The sequence below is a fragment of the Panthera onca genome, chromosome F2, assembly GCF_046562875.1.
Source record: "Panthera onca isolate mPanOnc1 chromosome F2, mPanOnc1 haplotype 2, whole genome shotgun sequence".
Lineage (NCBI taxonomy): Eukaryota > Metazoa > Chordata > Mammalia > Carnivora > Felidae > Panthera > Panthera onca.
This window is the reverse complement of record NC_138356.1, coordinates 49,506,964-49,530,286: the sequence shown is the minus strand read 5'-3', so window position 1 is coordinate 49,530,286 and position 23,323 is coordinate 49,506,964. Positions and strand designations below refer to the sequence as shown.

At 36.1% G+C, this 23,323-nt stretch overlaps 1 protein-coding gene across 36 annotated transcripts in view; it reads right to left on the bottom strand.

Annotated features, from left to right (window-relative positions):
• Positions 1-23,323, bottom strand: part of RIMS2 (regulating synaptic membrane exocytosis 2) — a 602,465-nt gene that overhangs the window by 470,654 nt on the left and 108,488 nt on the right. For all 36 annotated transcript variants that reach the window (XM_060611071.3, XM_060611073.3, XM_060611075.3 and 33 more), the window contains one exon: positions 14,627-14,837. In XM_060611071.3, coding sequence (XP_060467054.2) covers positions 14,627-14,837 — 211 coding nt within the window. The remainder of the gene's footprint in view (positions 1-14,626; positions 14,838-23,323) is intronic.

The following is a 23,323-nucleotide window of genomic DNA, read 5'->3' as shown; positions in this document are numbered from 1 at the left end:
TTTACGGACCACTCATTATATATGTATCAGGCACTACACTAGATTTCTGAGATGTAATAAGACATCTAAGATGTAAATTAAGTAAGACAGTTCCTCCCAAAGAACTAAATGTAGTAAGAGAAGAAAAATCATTGCATAACAGAGAGACTTATGAAAGCAAGAAAACAACAAAACACTATAGAAACACCAATGATTGAGGAGATAACAGGACTTTGAGAAAAGTTTCTGAGATGTAAGCAGGTCTTTAAAGAATAAAGAAGAGAATGTCAAGCAAGACCAGTAAGGGAGACTATTTTATGCAACAAAATGCAAAAAGCACAAAAGCACAAACAAGCCTGGCATATTTGGAATAAAAGTATTTGAAAATGACTAGATTACAACTGATATGTCTGAACTAAAGCCTCACATTAACATATTAACATATATTAACATTTGCCTGAAACTGAGAAGCATAACACTTAAACAAAATAATGCACATTGCACAAATAAAAAAGAAAGAAAATGAAGAAGCCATAGCTAATCAATTGGCTAATAGTTAATCCCTCTGAACAGATAAAATAAGTTAAATTTTAGCTATAACAGACACAGGAAAAACTTCGCTATAATACATATGTGAAATATTATTGCCATCGTATCTTTATTATCTTTCAACAGGAATAAAAAATAAGCAAAAAACCTATCATATGATTTATAAATGAGAGGCACAATATTATTAGCTACTATTTACTGAGCCTTCAACTATGCTACGAAGTGCACGCTGTTGGAAGGGGACAAGTCCAGAAGCTGGGAGAACAATTAGGAAGATGTTGAAATATTTGGGGCAAGAAGCAAATATGAGAGCAGTATGAACTACCGTCATAGTCAGAGAAATGGAGAGAAGTGGGCTGATTTAGGAGATACTGAGAAGTAAGCCTCTTAACACCGGACTGAGGAAGAGGAAGAAGTAGAGGTCTAGGTCCACCATAAGGGATACACTAACCCAGCACACAAATCTGATGATCTCACTGAATAAAAAAACACGAAATAAGTGCTTCACAAATATTGACTCGTTTTATCCTCACAGTCGCCTAGTGAGATAAGCACTCTTGTTATTTCTATTTACAAATGGAGAGATGGAGGCAGAGATTAAGCATCTTGTACCAGGTCACAGAGCTAGTAACTGACAAAGCTGGGATTCAAACTTCTCACGTCAGAACTTGTGCTGAAGCCACGACACCACGCTGCCACTCTAATGCCAGTGTCCTTGGTTGGCTTTACGTATCTTTCCTGTAATTTCATTGCTAACTACATTATTTTAGGTCATAATTACTAGAGTTGGAGTACATCCAAAAGCATTTATTAAAAGTTTAAGAGTACAAATACATATATATTTAAAAATTATTTTAAAAAGCTATTAAAAATGTGTTTTATTTTCTAAAACAAATTTTAAGTTTATTTATTTATTTTGAGGGAGAGAGAGAGCATGCATGTGTACACGTGAGCGGGGGAGGGGTAGAGAGAAAGGGAAAGAGAGAGAATCCCAAGCGGGCTCTGCACTGTCAATGCAGACACATGGGGCTCGAACTCACAAACCCAAACTTACGAACCGGGAGATCATGAGCTTAAATCAAGAGTCAGAAGTTTAACCAACTGAGCCAGCCAGGCACCCCTAAAATAATTTTATACTGACCATTTTTCCTTATGATCAACTCTCCCTATGACCATCCTTAACTGTCTTATCGCTTCTGCTAATAACCAACCACATTGCCTCTCCTGAAGATCAATGTAAGTGTTAATCTACCTTCTCATTCTCACTTATATCATTGTTTTTGTTGTTCTCTTTCCTGTCTGATACGTGCTCCCGATAGTCATAGCACTATTTGTGACTAAATATGGCAACTGCATCTGCCAATGACTGTTCTTTGTATATTTGTACAACTTTGTATTATTAGTTCCCCAGTCACCTAGTAAACTAATGTCAGCTCCCCTTAGACTCCTTCTCTTAAATATTTAGTCTTTCCCCTTCTGCTTTCTTCCATTGCCAAAAAGGTAGATTCCCCTCTATATCAATGCTGTATACTCTACATAGTTAAACTACCATCACTTGTCTCTCTCTTCTTGCCTACCTTATATAACCAATCTTAAACCACCTCTCGCACCACTACAATATGACTCCATCTTCTCTGTCAAGCCTACTCCCTTCTTCTAAGAGTTGCAACAATTACATACTGCCTATACAGTTTACCTTTTTATTTGTTCATTCACAGGTTTAGACTGCCATCTTCAAAACACATTATCACAGTGCTGAGCTGCAGCAAGGAGCCGGATCAAAAGACAATGCCTATCTCTGAACACTTTTCCAAAGAAGACATCCAGGTGGCCGACAGACACATGAAAAGATGCTCAACATCACTCATCGTCAGAGAAATACAAATCAAAACCACAACGAGATACCACCTCACACCAGTCAGAGTGGCTAAAATTAACAACTCGGGCAATGACAGCTGTTGTCGAGGATGCAGACAAAGAGGAACCATTTTGCACTACTGGTGAGAATGCAGCCACTCTGGAAAACGTATGGAGGTCCCTCAAAAAATTACAAATAGAACTACCCTAGGACCCAGCAATTGCACTACTAGGCATTTATCCAAAGGATACAGGTGTGCTGTTTCGAAGGGGCACATGCACCCCAATGTTTACAGCAGCACTACCGACAATAGGCAAAGTATGGAAAGAGCCTAAATGTCCATCAACGGATGAATGGATAAAGAAGAATGAAACTTGAATGGAGTTTCTAATGGCATAAAGCGCCCTCTCCCTATGATTCGTACCCTGCCTAACTCGAGACACATGCTTCACTCCATTATGTATGCCCCAGCCAGACCACACTACTTACATTTCTCTTAAATTATTACTGCCATTAATCTCTTATGTTTTTGCTTCCCCTGCCACTTTAATGTGAAACATATATGTGTGTGTGTGTGTGTGTGTGTGTGTATATTATACACACACAATGGAGAATTACTCGGCAATCAAAAAGAATGGAATCTTGCCATTTGTAACAACGTGGGTGGAACTAGAGGGTATTATGCTGAGCAAAATTAGTCAGAGAAAGACAAATATATAACTTCACCCATATGTGGAATTTAAGATACAAGACAGATGAACATAAGGGAAGGGAAGCAAAAATAATATAAAAACAGGGAGGGGGACAAAACATAAGAGACTCTTAAATATCTAGAATAAACTGAGGGTTGATAGAGGGGCTGTGGGTGGGTGGATGGGCTAAGTGGGTAAGAGGCATTAAGGAGGACACTCTCTGGGATGAACACTGGGTGTTATATGTAGGGGATGAATCACCGGATTCTACTCCTGAAATCATTATTGCACTATATGCTAACTAACTTGGATGTAAATTCTAAAAAATAAATAAATAATTAAAAAGAGAAAAAGACAATACCTCTCTCAAAATAACATGCCCATGATGAGTACACCAGATTTCTTTCTTCCATTCATTCACTCAACAAGTATTTATACTGACCTATTACATGCCAAGTGCATGGAAACCTACAGTAAACAGGAGGACGTAGAGAAATACAGTCAATTAACCATAAAATGTTAAAAGTAGTAGATTAGCAGTCGTTGGAATCCACTGAGGCACAAAAGAGTGAGTGATTAACTCGCATGAGTTGCCCAAAGAAAGCATCATGGGGAGATGATGCTTAAATCCAGAAAAAGAAAAAAAAGGAAGATGTGTTCATCAGGTGGGGAGGGGTTATTTATGGGTAGGAGCAGGGTCCAGGGGAAAACAGAGCTGTGTTTCAGATTAAAGTGGCAGGGTAAGCAAAACCGTAAGAGATAAACAACAGTAATAATTTAAGAGAAATGTAAGTAGTGTGGTCTGGCTGGGGCATACAGGATGGAGTGAAGCATGTGTCTCGAGTTAGGCAGGGTACGAATCATAGGGAGAGGGCGCTTTATGCCATTAGAAACTCCATTCAAACAATGAGTCATCATTAACTAGTTATTAAGCAGGAGGTAAAACAATCAGATCAGCATTTTACAAATATCACAGTAGGGACGTGGGAGGGATGTGTGTGAGGAATCTGGACTGGAGGAGAGAGACCATTTAGGAGACTAACATTAGTCCAGGTGAAGAAGGCGAAAGCCTAAAAAGGACAGCAGTTATTGGCTCTTGTAGATAAGAGAGGAAATAATCAAATCCAAATATTTGTGGGGGGAAGAACAGCAATGGACACAAACCTGAGAGTATACCTGGTTTTCTGGTCTAGGTGACAGAACAACAGATAGTGGCATCATTCAAAAAAGCTGAAATTTATAGAAGGAATAGATCTGGGGTTGTTTCGGTGATAGAAAAATACATACTCTGTTTTGACCTAAGTGAGACTTAGTGGTATTCTAATATATTTATTGAAAGGAAGTTAAAAAGACAAGACTTCAAAAGAAGAATCTTATGTCCTTTTTTTTTTTTCAAATGGGCCATCAATTTATTTATTTAGATACCTAGAAAACTACATATATTAGTGTATACAATTTGATGACTTTAAACATATGCATACATCCATGAAACCATCACCACAATCCAGGTAACAGACATATCTGTCACCTCCAAAAGTTTCTTTGTGTCCCCTTATGGCCTTTCTTTTTATGGATCAGAATTATTTTTAACTTAAAAAAACAACACTTTTGTTTCAGACACGAGTTCGTTTATTTCTGTGCCTATGTTTGAAGTCAAACATTTTGGGGGGAATGTTTGAAAAAGAATTGGGTGAGATTTATTGAGTATTTCATTTAAAAAGGGTAGAGGAATTCATAACTATGTCTAACCCTCCTCTCACATATTGTCTGCACTACATGTCCTTTGCACTCCCCTACCTAGTATCTATTTAACTATGTGGCAGTTTCGGTGACATCCTAAATTCCCTTATCTAGTAAACTAACATAAAGTCTACTATTATGATTAGAATTCATGGCAAATGCTATTATTATTTTTCCCCAAACAAGCTAAGTAAAATCTTAACCTAGTGCTCATCTTATCTATGGATAAGGAGCTAACTTCATCTATTGATGAGGATACTAGGTACTGAGCAGGATTCTTCCCACCAAGTGGTCAGGAGCAAGTAGACAGCAAATAAAGAGCAAAGCTTTCAAACGCACATATGCCATTAACCAAGCATACACTGCACCTGCTATATATCAGTAGTCTGCATACATTTTTTTCTTTTTTCTAAAATAAATTTCTGAAACCATGTACTCCTCACACATTTTTAAGATAACATTTAAATTTGAAGTTTAAATAGCTGGAAAGGATACATTTCCAGATATGCTGTGTATTGTAGGTACACTTCAATAATATTTTTATCAAATCTTGGGGCTGCGATTTACCTCATTCAATATAGGGGAAATGTCTGCCATATAACCTATTTGGCAAAACCAGGCCATGTTGAGAAACTATCAGACGAACCTGACTTTCTCTCAGAGTCTGACTTCATTTTTAAATTCAAATAAATGTGCCACTACGGGTCACCATGACAATCATCTCACATCAAAATTATAAAAGAGAAATGAGGTACCAGAGTCTTGCCAGAAGTCTGCTGCCTGAATGAAACATGGTGCCGCCCCTTTCTATATTTCTTACAAAACCTCTCACTGCTTTACCCTCATGGACAGTACATTCTAGAATTGTCACTTTGTTTGGCACCCCAGAAATTTTCACATCCTGAGGCAATACATTTATCCACATTAGACTGGGTTAAGAAGCATGCTTTTCTTTGAAGAGTGTAAGGGCAATCAATTGTAAAAGGGAGTCGGAAAGAAAATTTCAAAAAACAGAAATGTTCTCCAGTGGATCAATTTTAAGAAAAAAAAAAGAAAGAATACATATGGAAATTTTTGCCCTTTAAGTAATTCACATTCATCTACTCTCCAGAAAGCCTTCCTTCCTTCCACAGCAGGGGTACACGACCTCACTTTCAAGCCCACTGCCACATACCTCAAGAGTATAAAATGCCTATGGAATCATCCAGAGGCTCCTGAAGAGAAACAATCCCAAACAGATAACTACAATAGTATTTGTAAGCTTCCTTGCTCTTCTCGGTAATATTACCCACACTGAATCATGCTATACAGGTGACAGAAATGGGGGCTGAGCCAGATGAAAACTATATAAAGATGCCATATGAAGAGGGAGTGAGTTCGTGTAAACTTTGGTGAAAATGTTTTCGTTTATGTTCAATTTGCAACATTGTTTTGCCTCCTTCCACAGATGCTCATATGTATGAGGAAGTGTAAATATCCCAAGATTCTGCAAGTTAGATTTTTTTCTCGCAGCCCCTATTTTATCCTGTACCATTAAGGGAGGTTGACATCAATGAGGGGAAATAATTCTTTTTCTTAAATTCTACAACCATTTTTTAACAATATTCACACATATTCTAGGTTAATGAGCTCAGAGGCTTGAAGTTCAGGATCTACCGAATACGGCAGCTTGCTTAAGGGTGGTCCTACGAATTGTATTATTCTGATAAGTTTTACCTATTTCTCAAGTGCTTATGAACACAGTTACTAAAATTTAAGTGGTGCCCTCAACACTCCCATGTCATACAAATGTGGGATGGGGAGAGAAACCAAAGTGTACTAGATATAGCAACGTATAACAACTAATGAAAGCTTCTCAATTCCCTTTTTAAAATTATTTAAGTAGTAAGTATATTTGGCTAAATGAATGTACTTTTAAGTACTTCAAGCATTACATGAGTTACCTAGTATTAATTTTAAAATCATAAAATGTCAAACCCAGAAAAGATCTTAGAAATCACAGATGATTTCATTTTACAGATTTATTTTATTTTATTTTTTTAATTTTTTTAATGTTTATTTTTGAGACAGAGAGAGACAGAGCACGAACGGGGGAGGGTCAGAGAGAAAGGAAGACACAGAATCTGAAACAGGCTCCAGGCTCTAAGCTGTCAGCACAGAGCCCGACGCGGGGCTTGAACTCACCGACCGCAAGATCATGACCTGAGCCGAAGTCAGACGCTTAACCGACTGAGCCACCCAGGCGCCCCTCATTTTACAGATTTTAAAACAGAAGCACTAAGACATGAAGTGAAGACATGTCACACAGTCACACAACACTGGGGCAGAAACAAAACTTGGTTCTTTTATTATCTCAACTTATGCCATCCTCTTCTGGGAGAATGTCAATTTTTTCTTGATATACTGGTAGGTAGAAATTCTATGAAGTCTAAAAGAAAACTCATATATCATACACTTGCCTTGGGTGTATGGGAACTGATTGTATATTATACTAGTACATTACTCAAAGACTTGCAGGTAATCACAGTGACTTAATTTTTTTTAATTTGATTTATTTGAAGTAATCTCTATACCCAGTGTGGGGCTCGAATTCATGACCCCAAGATCAAGAATCACATGTTCTTCCGACTGAGCCAGCCAGGCACCCCATGACTTGAAATTTCTAAAAAATAAAAAACTACCTGAAGGATTGCAAAAATACTCTAATCACCATTTATCTCTCAGTGAACAATTTAAAAATTAATCATTAAAATTTTTTTGCATGTAAGTGATACTTAATGACTTGGTTATGCAGTAGAAATGTCTATATTATTTCACTCTTAGCATGTGATATCTTGAACGCATGTATATCAATATATTTTAAGGGACTTGCTTCAGGATTACTTTCTTTTATAACCATTCTAAAGTTATAATTCATTCTGCTTCAAAACTGATATAATTTCTAGTGAAAAAAATCACATCTATTACACTTGTAAATTAATACAATCTTGAAAAATGTATATTCTTTACTTTTTCAAAATTAGATTATCTTTTAAGCACATGGTAATCTATTTTTCCCGCCAAAAGGCAAAAGAAAGAAAAAAAAATGTTGCTATGCTTTGAAGCTTAAAATAATCCTCATTATATATAACCTTTATTGTCCGTCTTATTAGAATCACCATTCTATGATTACAAAATAATTTCTTCCTTATAAAGTCATTATTTTTCAATCTGAACTAAATATATAGCTTTAATTTACTAAGGGGGATCATCTTAAAAGGAAATAAATGAAATCAATATTTCATAAATCTTATTGTATTGGTATTTCCATATGTCCTGCACTGAGTTTATTCTCGCTGAATCATAAATGTATCTCAAAAGAGTTAATTAATTGTTAAGGATGGCTCCACATGAAAGAGCCTCAAAATTAAAACAAAAGGTTATTTTATCTTGTTCTCATAGGAGATTACTAAAATAATTTTAAAATAGCTTTATAATTAAATTTTAAGCTATGAAATATTTGTATTCTCATTATTCTACTCCATAAAAATAGTCTGAGCAAATTTCGCTGAGCTTAATCCTTTGGGGCTATGATAAATCAAAAAGTGTATTTAGCACCTATTGAGAGCAAAAGCCTCCTTCTATTACATAAGGCAACAGAGCATACATAGGATGATCCAATGTGAAAAGAGAAAAACTGAACTCAGTACTTTTTTCATTTAGAATATAGACAACCTTTATACATATCATACAAAGGAATGCTTCCTCAAGTAGATTATGAATGAAAATGCAGAAAACCAATAAAAGAAACCCAAAGCTATCCTTCTTGAGCTAAAATCTAGATTATTTTTACTTACGTTTCATTCTCCTAACACATCCCTCAGATATAAGAAAAAAATATGAGAAAAGTAGGGAATACTGCCTTGGGTTCCTTCCCTCTCCCATAAACCATCCACCAAGCTAATCCACAACATGCAGAGATTTTAAAAAAAATTTTTTTAATGTTTATTTACTTTTTAGAGAGAGAGAGACAGAGAGACAGAGAGACAGAGTGTGAGCAGGGGAAGGGCAGAGAGAGAGGGAGACACAGAATCCAAAGCAGGCTCCAGGCTCTGAGTTGTCACCACAGAGCCCAAAACGGGGCTTGAACCCACGAACTGCAAGCTCATGACCTGGGCCAAAGTTGGCTGCTTGTTAAAACCAACTGAGCCACGCAGGCACCCCTACAACATGCAGAGTTTCATAGTTCTACAATAAAACAGACTTCCAAGGGGCATTCCAATTTTCACTCAATTTATTTTACTTAATTTTACTTAATTTATTGACTAAAACTTTGTTCAGCATAAAGTGACCATACGTTAGAAACCAGAATATATAATTTCAAGCAAACTATAGTCAGATGTCATTACAGACTTCTACTTGTGGCCTAAATGGGGTAATAAGAACTAGATTTCTCCACCTGCCTGGCAAACAAAATACAACACAAGAAAAATATATAAAAGAATGGTTTTCAATATACTGGACATCAGGCAAAGAAGTCCAGAGATAGCTAAAATATGGGAAACAAACAAAATAAGCTCTACAATTGCCCCAGTTTTAGTGTGTTGAGAGACTTTCCAGATAGCAGAGCAGTACAGAGGAGCTCAAGTTCAGCTTGGCAAACATCCTCAGCAGAAGAGAATAAACCGACAATCTGAAGAGACCAACATGGCTGCATTTCAGTGGCCAACTTACCAGAGAAGAAAAAGATGCACAGAGAGAGAACCCCAGATAACTGGAGACAATCCCTTCAAGTATTCAGCTTAGTAATGATGAGTAAGCATGAATGTGAGAAGATACCCAGGGAAGGGGGAAAAAATCACCTGAAGAGTTAGAGCGAACAGTGGATGTGTCCACCAACAAGATTGGAAAATCTCTTAATTCATATGTAATAAGCATATACAAAATTAGCTAAAGTGCTCAGGAAAGCCTTGACTCAGTAGAAGAAAATAATTAGTACTAAACCGAGCACTTTTCCAGATCAACCTAATATTTATAAAAGCAAGATGCAGTATTAACTTGTTTCCATGTAACTTAATTGCATCTGTGAACCAAGCTCAAGAAGAGTTATGAAAATGCAAAAATATCCCGACCCAACAAGTAAAATTTACAGTGCTTGGCACCCAACATGAGATACAGGCATATAAAAAATCAGGAAAATGCATAGCATAATGAGAATGATCAATCAAAACCACCCAAAAATTGACAGAGATGTTCAAATTAACAGAAGAGAACATCAAAACAATTATTACAGGGCATGTATTCTACATGTTCAAAACTTAAATAGATCATACAAGATTGTTTTTAATAGAAGATAATTTTTAAAAGCCCAAAACTGAAATACTGGACATAAAGACAATGTCCAAGATGAAAAAATATATTGAATGGTATTAACAGCAGCTATGACATTGCCAAAAAAAAAAAAAAAAAAAAAAAAAAGTGTAAACTCAAAAGCACACCAATAAAACACACATAAAATGAAAAGCAAAGATAAAGCTAAAAATGGGGTTGATGAAAAAAACTTAAGTGAGCTGTGGAACAATGTCATGCAGCCTAATGTATAGGTAATGAGAGTTACTGAAAGAAAAGAAAGAAAAGTCCAAAAAAAATTTGAAGAAATAATGGCCAAAATTTTCCAAAACCCTATGAAAACTATAAACTCAGAGATCCAAAAAGCTCAAAAAAGCTCCAAACACAAGAAACATGAATAAAAATACACAAACATTATAATTAAGTTGCACATAAGCAGTGATAAAAAGAATTATCTTAAAAACAATCAGACAAAAAGGACATATTACATACAGAAAAACAAAAATGAGAATAGTATCACACTTCTAATTTGAAATAGTGGAACATCTTTAAAATACTGAAAGAAAATAACTGTCAACCCAGAATTCTATACCTAGAAAAAAAATCTTAAAAAAAAAAAAAAGCAAGAGCGCCTGAGTGGCTCAGTCAGTTAAGCGCCCCCAACTCTTGATTTCAGCTCAGGTCATGATCTCATGGTGGTGAGATCAAGCCCCATGGTGGGCTCCTTGCTGAGCATGAAGTCTGCTTGAGATTCTCTCCCTCCCTCTTCCTCTGCCCCTACCCTGTTTGCGTGCTCTCTCTCCCCCTCAATAAATAAAAATAAATAAATAAAAATAAAAAGCAAAATTCTCAGCATAAAAAGTTGAAAGTATTCAACATCAGCAGACACACACTACAAGAAATATTGAAGGAAATATTTCAGACAGATAACATATGATAGCATATAGAAATACAGATCTATAAAAAGAAATGAATAGTACCAGAAATGATAATGACAACAGAAAATATACAATATTTCTTTTTATTATTTAAAACTCCTTAAAAGATAAACTTTTTAAATAAAAAAGAATAATAGTATTGTGGGGTGTATAAAATAAGTAAAATATATGACACCATAACATAAAGTCCAGAAGAGTAGAAATGGTAATACACTATTGGAAGGTTCTTGTACTATACTATACACAAAATGATATAATATCAGTTAAGACTGACAATGATAATTTAAAGATGTATGCTTCAAATCCTGAACTGAGTAATAAAATGACAAAACAAAGAACCAACAAAGCTATAAAACAGAGTCAACAAAATTAACGAGCCAATGAAGGACATAACCTGAATCCTAAAAAGTGCTTGACTAATTCAAAGAAAACCAAAAAACAAAAACAAACAAAAGTCAGATGGTACAAGCAGAAAAAAAGCAAAATGATATATTCAAACAAACCATACCAAAAATTACATTAAATATAAATTATCTAAACACCCCAATTAAAAGGCAGAGATGGTCATGTTGGCTAAGAAAGCAAGGCCCAATTATATGCCTATAAGAAGAATACTTTAAATATGAAGACACAAATTATTCTAAAGTAAAGGAAGAGAAAAACATAAACCATGTGAATACTACCTAATAGAAAGCTCTATTAAAATTAGACAAAGTGGACTTCAGAGCAAAGAATGTTACCAGGGATAAAGAAAGTCATTTCATGATTACAAAGGGGACAATTAGTTAATAGGACATAATAATCCTAAATGTTTATGCATTTGAAAACAGAAACTAATAAAATACATAAAACAAAAACAAAAATACATAGAACTACAAAAGGAATGGAAACCAATTTGACAATAAATTTCATAATAAAAAAAAGGAACTACAAAAGGAAACAGATTAATCCAAGTATAGTTGTATATTTCAATATCCTTCCTTAATAATTTATCAAATAAATAAGCAAAAGATCAAAAAGGATATACTAAACTTTAACAACTCTATTAACCAACTTGACTTAAAGGACATTTAAAAACACTCCATCAAAAAATAAAAGTACATACATTTACCAAAATAAACCATATTCTGGCCATAAAATAGTATCAATACATTTCAAAGAATTCAAGGCACTCAAAGTATGTCTAGGACTACAACAGAATTAAATTAAAAGTAATTACCATACTTCAGAGCAAAGAATGTTACCAGGGATAAAGAAACTCATACAGATCTCTGGAAACTCCCTAGTATTTGGAAAATAAATAACATACTTCTGAATTATTCATGGCTCTAAAAAGAAAGGGAAAACTTGAAAGTATTTTTAACAGAATGAAAATGAAAAGACAACATATCAGAATTTTGGGGATGTCAACAAAGTAGTACTTGGGGGAAACTGACAGCACATAATGCCTATATTAGAAAAGAAGAGACATCTCAAAGCAAAGACCTCAGCTGCCACCTAAGAAACCAGAAAAAGAGAAAATTAAACCCAAAGTCAGCAGAAATAATAAAGACCAAAGATGAAATCACCAATAGAGGCAACTAATGAAACAAAAAACTAGTTCTTTGAGACGATCATTAAAATTGATAAGTTTCTAGCCAAACTAAGCAGGAAAAAAGACAGAAAATATAAATTACCAGGAGCAGAAATTAAAGAGGTAGCATCACTACATATTCTACAAATATTAAAGAATAATAATAGAATACTGTGAACAGATTTATGTCAATAAATTTGACAGTTTATAAGGATCTGGAGAAATTCTTTGAAAAACACCAAAGCTCGTTCAAAAAAAAAAAATAAGTAAATAACTTGAATAAACCTATATCTACCAAAGAAATTGACACTGTACTTAACCCTCCCCCCCAAAAAAAATAATAAAACAGCATGCCCAGATGTCTTCACTGGTAAAATCTACAAAATATTAAAGGATAAGAGTATCAATCCTACAGAAACTTTTCGAAAACACTCAAGAAGAGGAAATACTTCCCAACGCATTTTATCAGGACAGCATTACTGTGATAGCAAAATCAAAGAAACATATTACGAGAAAAGAAAACTATAGACACTAACACTCGTGAACATAGAAGCAAAAATTGTAAACAAAACTTTAATAATCAAATCAAACCCATCATTACATAAAAGGGACAATCCATCATAAGCAAATGGGATTCGTCCCAGGAATATAGTTGGTTTAGCATTTCAAAATCAACCAATGTAGTTCCCCACATTAACAAGCAAAGAAGAAATATGATTAATCTCAATAGATGGAGTAACAACATTTGGCAATTTCCACCATCTATTCCTGATGTGAAAACAAACAAATAAACCAAAAACAAAACCAAAAAAACACCACCTCTCAGCAAATTAGGAGTAGATAGGCATCTATGAAAAGCTGGCAGCTAATATAATACCTAATAATGAAGGACTGAATGCTTCCTCCCTAAGAACAAGAACAAAACAGGGATATGTGCTGTCACTACTTTGATTCAGAACCGTACTGGAGTTTGTAGCCAATGTAACTAGTCAAGGTAAAGAACAATAATCAGGTAAACCAGGAGGAAACATTAGGGGGGAGAAAACAGAAAATGATTAATTCTGGGCAAAACAAAACAATGAGAAACAGGAAACAATGAGAAAATGGAGACATGAAATTACACAGGGGAACAAATCCCCATACCTATGTGTGAGTAATGTATGTACAAACATTAGCTCCCTATTTTAAAACTACCTAAGAACTGAGTGATAAAATACTAGTAAGGATACAAATGTAAATTGTAAAGAACTTACCAAGGAAAACATTTTATAATACTGTTTTTGCTTATTTCAAAAAGCATTCTTTGGGTAGCATTAGATATTCCCTAAAGTGGATGGATAAACTAAAAAAATCTAGGATGAGTCTAAAACATCTCCTTATTATTTCCTCTTTAAATTCCATAATCTAATGTTTATTTCATTAATGTCAAAACAAAAATAAAGGGTAATGTAGCTTCAAAAGCTATAAAATTATAAAAGACAGACTCTCAAAGCTGAAAAGAGCCTCTTTCAAAAGGAGAGAAAACGGGTCAAAGGAAGAGTAGGTCTACAAAGTTTATAAAATTATGTGTAAAAATGGAAAAAGCAGTGTCACTGCTCTAACATTAATCAATTGTGTGACATGAAGAATGACCTTTGGTCTCCCTGGATCTGAGTTTTCTGCACCTGTAAAATAAAGGAGTTAGACCAACTGATCTATAAATTATTTTCATCATCTTCGAAAGTCTAAGATCCTGTGATTCTAAACAAAACCATTAGCTAAAGGCCATAAACAATGAGACAAGTATCTTTTTAACTGAAAGGAAAGATTAAAATTTTCTTTCATCTAAAATGAAGACACTAGAAGTTTTTTTTATTCATTGGTTAACCTGAATATTAATTTCAATTGTCTGTTTCATTGTATTTACAATTAGCTTAACAATATTATAAGCTTAACTATAACAGAATTACGTGTGGTTTTCATTCTGTACCTTGTTTGAACGTAATGACACTCGACCTCCACAACGAGCACAGAACTTTGTTTGGCAATATGAACAGTTATGGCCACATCCATCAGCAAATTTAGTTTTGTGGCAGATACCACAGGTTGGGGCGTCACCCTTCTGTTCTTGCTGCTGTTGTGATTCTTCTCCCATCTTCTTCACCTGCTCCTTGTACATTTCAAACTGCTGATGAAGTTTTCTGCAGGAAAAACGAATAAGAAACATTTGGTTTCCTGATGGGCTCACAAAATAATAGTAATTCCTGCAATCGATATACAATCTTATATCCAAGAAACTCATAAAATGAAAATAAAGAATAAAAAGTTTATTTTCTGATTATAGAATAACATCTTACGTGGCAAATCACAAGAATGTTGCAACTAGTTCTGCTCTCTGATATACATGTTAATTTAAGAGCCAACTGATACATGCTAATAGAGATCTCTCTTTGAGTTATAACTGCAAAATTTCATTCTGCCATTTGCAATATATTTTCAATCATATGCCCTAAAATATTTAAAATCGTATTTTTCAACATTTTAGCTTTAGAAATAGACTGAGCTAATTTGACTTACACAGTACAGGCAGAACCTATGAACTTCAAGTCATTGAGACAACTCTCAATTAGAGTGATCTGAAGAATCCAAACAGAGGGGAAAACACTGGATGAGTGCTCTCACTAATTGTTTAAATCTGTTCAACAGTCTGGACATTAGTTGGCTATAAAAACACTGAAATATTAGGAGTCTAGCAAATAAAAGGCCAACTTTTACCTTAAAAACAAAATAAGGAAAAAGATACCTAGAAAAAGGTATCATTTACTCATTGAAAATAAACAGGGATAAAACTTTTCACTTCCATTATTGTCAGAAATGAAAAAAGATGTTTAAAAACTACAATGAACTCGGCTTAGAACTTACAAAGTTGTAAATAATGTCACTCCCATCCTAAAAGTAACAAAAGGCTAAATAATCTACAAAATCATAACTTTTCCTGAGCCCTTCAGAGAGTTGAGGACATAAGGCAAACAAATAATCTGAACTGCAAACAGCAGCAAGCCCCTCCAAAGAGAAATGAAGCACACTGCTCCACCTTCGGCAGGGGAGAGGAGAAGGAGAAAGAGGGGCCACCATACAGGCAGGTAAGAGGAAATCAGTTAAAATTTTAACGAATTGTGAAAGGCTAAGTGTGGGCTCACGTGACAGTTTGGAATAGCTAAGGGCCCAGACTCAAGGAAAGCTCACGCTCCCTCGCAAGCACTTTTCTGCAGGCCTCTCCTGGGTACTTAGGAGGAAGATTGAGAGCAGGCCATGAGAACAAAGAACCTTTAGGGGTATACATGCTCAGGTGCAAAAGAGGTACCTAGTGGCTGCTGGGGTACAGGCATAATTCCCCAGACTCTCTCTCCTAAAAAAAACCAAGCTATGAGCCACAGGGAGAAGAAGGAAACTCTGTAATCCCAGGACAAAGGTAGAGATCCCCTGCAGCTAAGGAAAAGTTTAAAGGAAAAAAACCTCCACCCATGAAAGAGGGACAGGAAACCATCTTCAACCAACATCCTATTTTCAAATCAATGGCCTTTCATCGCTAGGGGAGGGATGGAAATTCCTGTCCCAAACCTATCAGAGATACAAGTGGATTTACTTCCATGGGAATAAGGACCTAAGAACTCTGAGCAAGCCTCATCCATAAGACCCAGGTGGCGAGGTCCCATCAAAAACAAAGAATAGGAAAACAGAACAGAACACCCTTGCCCCTGCCACAAACCTAAAATCAAGAAATAAGCATCAATGATCTACTGCGGCGGAAAAGGTGAGAGTATAAGGAGAGACGCCCCTCCACGCCACTCCCCCCAATTTGAAGACTGCAATGCGCTAAAAATAATGATGGCAACAACAAAGTCCAAACCTATCTGAACCTCTGACTTGATGATGATTTAATTCCCAACACTAACAGTCTGACAGAAAAGTCATGCCCACTTTAAGGCAAAAATACAATTCAAAACCATGAGATTCAGGAAAAAATTGTAAGGAATAAACAACCCATTGTCAAGAGATAAAATAATATAATTAAATTCAGAGATGACAAGAATGATGGAATTATCAGAAGACTTCAAAATGATTATAATTATTAAGGTAAAAGATCCATAGAAAAAAGTGGACAACAGGCAGGACCAGATGGGGTACTGAAGCAGAAAGATGGAACGGGTAAGAGTCATATGAAAATGCTGGAAATAGGAGTGGCTGGGTGGCTCAGTCAGTTAAGTGTCTGATTCTTGACTTCAGCTCAGGTCATGATCTCATGGTTCGTGGGATCAAGCCCTGTGCCAGGCTGCGTGCTGACAGTGCAGAACCTGCTTGGGATTCTCCCTCTCCCTCTCTCTCTGCCCCTCTCCCATGCTCTCGCTCTCTCTCTCTCTCTGTCTCAAAATAAATTAAGAAAAACATTTAGAAAAGAAAGAAAATGCTGGAAATAGAAAACATGGCATTATAGATGAATAATTTCTTTGATAGGCTCATAAGTAGACTTGAAAGAACCAAGGAAAAGACCAGTAAACTTGAAATAAGCCAATAAAAAATATCCAGAGGCACCTGGGTGGCTCAGTCGTCTAGGTATCTGACTCTCAGATACTTCAGGTCATGACTGGAGGTCATGACCTCATGGTTTGTGAGTTCGAGCCCTTCATTGGACTCTGCACTGACAGCATGGAGCCTGCTTAGGATTCTCTCTCTCTCTCTCTCTCTCTCTCTCTCTCAAAATAAATAAACAAAAATTAAAAAAAAATCCAAACAAACAAAAAAGAGTCAAAATGAAAACAAAACAAAACAAAACAAAACACATAGCATCTAAGAGCTAAACTGATCTAACATATGAAATTGGAGTCCCAGAAGAAAAGGTAGAAAACAGAACAGAGGAAATATTTGAAGGGATAATGGTCAGAATTTTCCAAAATTAATGAAAGACACCAAATCACAGACACATGAACTTCAAAGAACCCTTTGTAGAACAACACCAAATACACACACACTTAGACACAACATACTCAAACTGCTAAAAACCAAAGAAAACTATAAAAGCAGCCAGAGAAAATGACACATTATATGTAGAGAGCCAGTGATAAAAGTTACAAAAGATTATCTTTCAGAAACCATAGAAGTTAGAACACTTTGTAGTAACATCTATATAAAGTACTACAGAAAAAAAATCTGTCAACCCAAGATCCCATATGCAGTGAAATTATGCTTCAACAAATAAAGGTAAAATAAAGACTTTTCAGGCAAAGAAATGTTGAAAGAATTTATTGTCGGAAGACATTAACCACAGCAATTTAAAGTAAGTTCTTGAGGCAGAAGTATGATATTCCTTGAAAGGATCATAGAAACCTAGAACACATAAAAATAGGTGCTTACACTAAAAAGGGGAAAAGTCTCAAATCAATTTCCTAAAAAAAGAAGAGAAAATTAAACCAAAGAAAGTATAAGAAAAGAAATTTTTTAAATTATAAAAGAAATCAATGAAACTAAATGCTGCTGCTTAAAAAAAAAATCAATACAGGCTCCTGGGTGTCTCAGTCAGTTAAGCATTCCACTATTGGATTCGGCTCAGGTCATGATCTCACAGTTCGTGAGTTGGAGCCCTGCATCAGGCTCTGCACTGATAGCATGGAGCCTGCTTGGGATTCTCTCTTTCCCTCTCTCTCTGCCACTTCCCTGCTTGCTCTCTATCTCTCTTTCAAAATAAATAAAAATAAACTTTAAAAAAAATCAATAAAATTAATAAACCTCTAGCCAGAATGATCAAGAGAAAAAAAAAAAAAGAGAAAGAGAAGATAAAAATTAACTAGAGCAAGAATGATAGAGGGAACATCACTACGGACTCCACTGTTAAGCAAAATTAAATGTAAAAGATTACAGGGGCACCTGGGTGGCTCAGTCGGTTAAGCGTCCAACTTTGGCTCAGGTCATGATCTCGCGGTTCATGAGTTCAAGCCCCGCGTTGGGCTCTGTGCTGACAGCTCAGAGCCAGGAGCCTGTTTCAGATTCTGTGTCTCCCTCTCTCTCTCTGACCCTCCCCCGTTCATGCTCTGTCTCTCTCTGTCTCAAAAATAAATAAACGTTAAAAAAAATTTTTTTTAATGTAAAAGATTACAAGAGAAAACTACAAACAATTCTATGCCCATAAAATTCAACAACTCACATGAGAAATAAACTATTTCCTTGAAAGACTGAAACCAGCACACCTCACTCGACAAGAAACCGATAGCCTGAGATGTCCTATATGTATTAAAAACCTTTAAAAATAAAACTGCAGTTCTCACTGGCTTTAATGGTGAATTCCACCAAATATTTAAGGAAGAAATAACACCAATTCTACATAATCAAAAATAAGAAAATAGAAAATAAGGGAACCCTGTGGGACACCTGGGTGACTCAGTCGGTTAAGCATCCGACTTCGGCTCAGGTCAAGATCTCACGGCTCATGAGTTCGAGCCCCACATCAGCGTCTGTGCTGACAGCTCAGAGCCTGGAGTCTGTTTCAGATCTGTGTCTCCTTTCCTCTCTGCCCCTCCCTGGCTCAGGCTCCATCTCTCTCTCTCTCTCTCTCTCTCTCTGTCTCTCTCTCAAAAAAAAATAAACATTGAAAAAAAGAAAAGGAAACACTTCCTTTCTAACTTCCTAAGGCCAGCATTACTATGATACCAAAACCATCCAAAAATATAACAGAAAATTATAGACCAATATTCCTCATGGAAAGATGAAAAATCCTCAATACAACATTATCAAACCATGTTAAAGAACAATACATCACACACAGGTGTACCAGGTTTATCCTGGGAATGCAAGGTTGATTCTACATTCTAAATTTAAGCTATATAATTCACCCTATTAACAGACTAAGGGGAAAAACATATGATTCTGTCAAAATATATGGAGAAAACACTTGACTCAGCAAACTAGGAAAACTTCCTTAATGCAATAAGCGTATCTATAGAGAAGCCTATAGTTAATATCATACTATATTGTGAAGGATTTAATGCTTTCCCTCTAAAGTCAGGAATAAAGCAAGGTGTTCTCTCTCACTACCCCTAATCAACACTGAACTGGAAATCTTAGCCCGTGCATTAAAAAAATAAAAAGCATAAAGATTCGAAAGGGGGGAAAAAAAACTGTTTGCAGATGGCATAATTGTCTATATATAAAGTCCTAAAGAAACTACAAAAAATCTCCTACAATAAATGTGCTTTAGCAAGGTCACAAGATATAAACTAAGTATAACCCCCTCCCCAAAATTGTATTTTTATATACTAGCATTGCATTAATTGGAAATCAAAAATTTTAAAAGCAGTCTGCAATGGCATCAAAAAAGAAGAGAAGAGAAAGAAAATGCTCAGGTATAAATTGAACAAAATATATCCAGGCTTTTTTGTTGTTGTTGTTGTTGTTGTTGTTAAGTTTTATTTTATCTTTGAGAGAGACAGCATGAGCAGGGGAGGGGCAGTGAAGGGACACAGAGGATCCTAAGCGGGCTCTACGCTGTCAGCAGCAAGCCGGCTTCAGGGTTCAAACCCACAAACTGCGAGATCATGACCTGAGGCAAAGTCAGACCTTCAACCGACTGAGCCACCGAGGTGTATCCACATGGGCTTTTTATGGTGGAAACTATAAAACTACTGTTAAAAAGGATGAGAGGAGATCTAAGTAATAGAAGAAATATGCTGTATTCATCAATGAGAAAACTCAATACTGTTAAGGTATCAATTCTCTCCAAATTGATCTCTCGATTCAATGTTATCTCAATCAAAAACTCAACATGATTTTTTTTTAAGAAATTGACAAGCTGACTCTAAAATTTATATGGAAAAGCAAAACACCTACATTGGCAAGATATTTTCAAAAAGAAGGTTGGAAGACTCATACCACCTGATGTCAAGACTTATTCTAAAAGCTCCAGAGGTAATCAAGTCAATATTCAGTATTGGCAAAGAATAAACACATACATACACCAATGGAAGAGAATAGAGTCCAAAACAATCCAATGCTTAAATGATCATTAATTTAAAAACAAAACAAAACAAGACAAAAGGCTGTCAAGGCAATGGAGAAAGAATAATCTTCTAAGCAATAGGAAATTCATGTGCAAAAAAAGCAATTGGAAATCCATGTGTTAAAAAAAATCAACCTCAGGTCGCCTAAGTGGTTCAGTCAGTTGAGTAACTGACTTTGGCTCAGGTCATGATCTCACAGTTTGTGAGTTCAAGCCCTGCATCGGGCTCCGTGCTGACAGCTCAAAGCCTGGAACCAGCTTCGGATTCTGTATCTCTCTCTCTCTGCCCCTCCCCCACTCACACTCTGTCTCTCTCAAAAATCAATAAACATTAAAAAAAACTTAAAAAAAAGAACCTCAACTCATATGTCACACATTATACAAAAATTAATTCAACGTATTACATAACTGCAATCAATGGATTACGGAACTAAATATAATGACTAAAACCATAAAATTTCCAGAAGAAAACAATGAAGAAAATCGTGGCCTTGGGTTAAACAAAGGCTTCTTAGATAGGTTAGGTTGAAGTCTTTCTTCAACAGTATGCAAAACATGTGAACCAAAAAGCAGCCGTTGGCAATATGTAAATGAACGAGCAAGGCTGTGTCCCAAAGGACGTTATTTATAAACATGAAATTTGACTTTCGTGTAATTTTTACACTCACAAAATGTCATCATTAAAAATTTTTTTTCGGGATGCCTGGGTGGTTCAGTCAGTTAAGCGACCGACTCTTGGTTTCTGCTCAGGTCAGGATCTCTGGGATCATCAGTTGGAGCCCCACATCGGGCTCTGTGCTGTCTGAAAGTGCATAGTCTACTTGGGTTCTCAGTCTCCCTCTCTTTGCCCCTCCCCCATGCACTTGTGAGCACCCACATGCTCTCTCTCTCTCTCTCTCTCTCTAAAAAATATATAAACATTTTTTTAAATTTTTTCAATCATTTTTAGGTGTAAAAACCATTCTTAACTCACCACTTACACAAAAACAGTATTTGGCCTGCGGGCCGTAGTTTGCCCACTTCTTTACAATAAGAGTTCATTTATATGACATTCTAGAAAAGGCAAAATTATAAGGACAGAAATCAGGGACTGGAGTAGAACAAAAGAACTAACTACAAATAGGCACAAGGAATTCTTGGGGGTGAAGGAAACGTTCTATATCTTGCTTATGGTAGTAGTTAACTATGTTTTTTCAGGATTCACTGAAGTGTATACCTTGAAGGGGTGAATTTTACTGCAAATAAATCATACCTCAAAAACCCTGACTTTAATAAGAGTTCCTTTCAAAGTGCTAACCTAAAGTCAGTAAGTAAATTAAAAATAGAACTCTATAAGTGAGTCCGTCCTAGCTACTTAATTACAAACATACACTTCCTTTTCACACCTAGTGTCAATACATTTAAATAGCTAATGCCAGTTTCACTAACTTTTCCTGTAACTTCAAATACACTGTTTTACCCTGATTGTCTCCCACCAAGTTTAAGTGAAGCTTTGCTAACACAAAACAAGCACCACTACAGGAAGTTCAAGTCCATAAAATGTGTGCCAGAGCAGGTGTGAGTTTAAGTGGACCAGTGGATGAGCTCTGCATCGGAGTTGCTCCCGCCACTTAAAATTATCTTTCCATGTGTGAGATACGCTGTACATTTCTATTGTATACCTGTTGATATGCTTACGATCTCTGACGTTCCTCTCAGTAAATGCTCCAGGAGAAAGAGAAGGCAGAAGGAAGAGGAAAATTAGAAGGAGCGGGGTTTTGTTTCAGATCTAGAGGCACTGGAGTACTAGGCAAATTACACACTGGAACAAAAAAAGCAGAAGTCTACCTCAGTGAACTGTGCTAAAATATAGCATCTCCAGGGAAGTGGAAGCTCCATTTCACCCATGGGGAGCAAAGTTAGTAATCACGTATCCCTAAGAACTATTTAAAGGACTCTGTTTGAAACCCTCTTACAGAGAACTGTAGAAATCCCAGGACTGCAGCATTAAGGCTGCAGGATGGGATCCAGTGGTCGCAGCTGTGGGGAGAGCAGAGATAAGCTGCAATCCAGGGAGGACACGACAACAGTTTGAGGTAACAAGGGAAGATTTAGAGAGATTTTGTATATTTATCCTTCCAAGTCCTATAAAATGAGAAACTACTGTACGCAGAGTTGGTGGGGTACAGGCAAATTCAGGAGCTCAACTGCATTCCTTGCCAAGAAGAGCGTATCCCCCCTGCCCCTTCAGAAATATGCAAAATGCTCCTTCAGAAATATGCAAAATGCTCTCTCTGCTTCCTCGCCCCATTATTCTCCAACCACTCCAATCTGGCTTCCGGTCTGCTTACTAATTCTCACAAAGTTTATCAATGGTCTCCCTGTACCTAAAATTAGTGAACAAAATTTTTAGTCTTGATCTTACTGAGTTCTCAACAATATTTGAAATTATGTTCAACTACGTTCATTGCCCCCTTGGCTTTCATAATGCTCTGCTTGTTTTCCCATATCTGTGGCCTTTCATTTTCTTTTTCCTTCAAAGGTCAAGATCCAGGCCCTCTTCTTTTCATTCCGTGGTGTCTTCTTAGGCAGTCTTATCCCATATCCAAGGCTTCAATTTCCACCTACATACAAATTACGTATAAACATAAATGTCCAGCT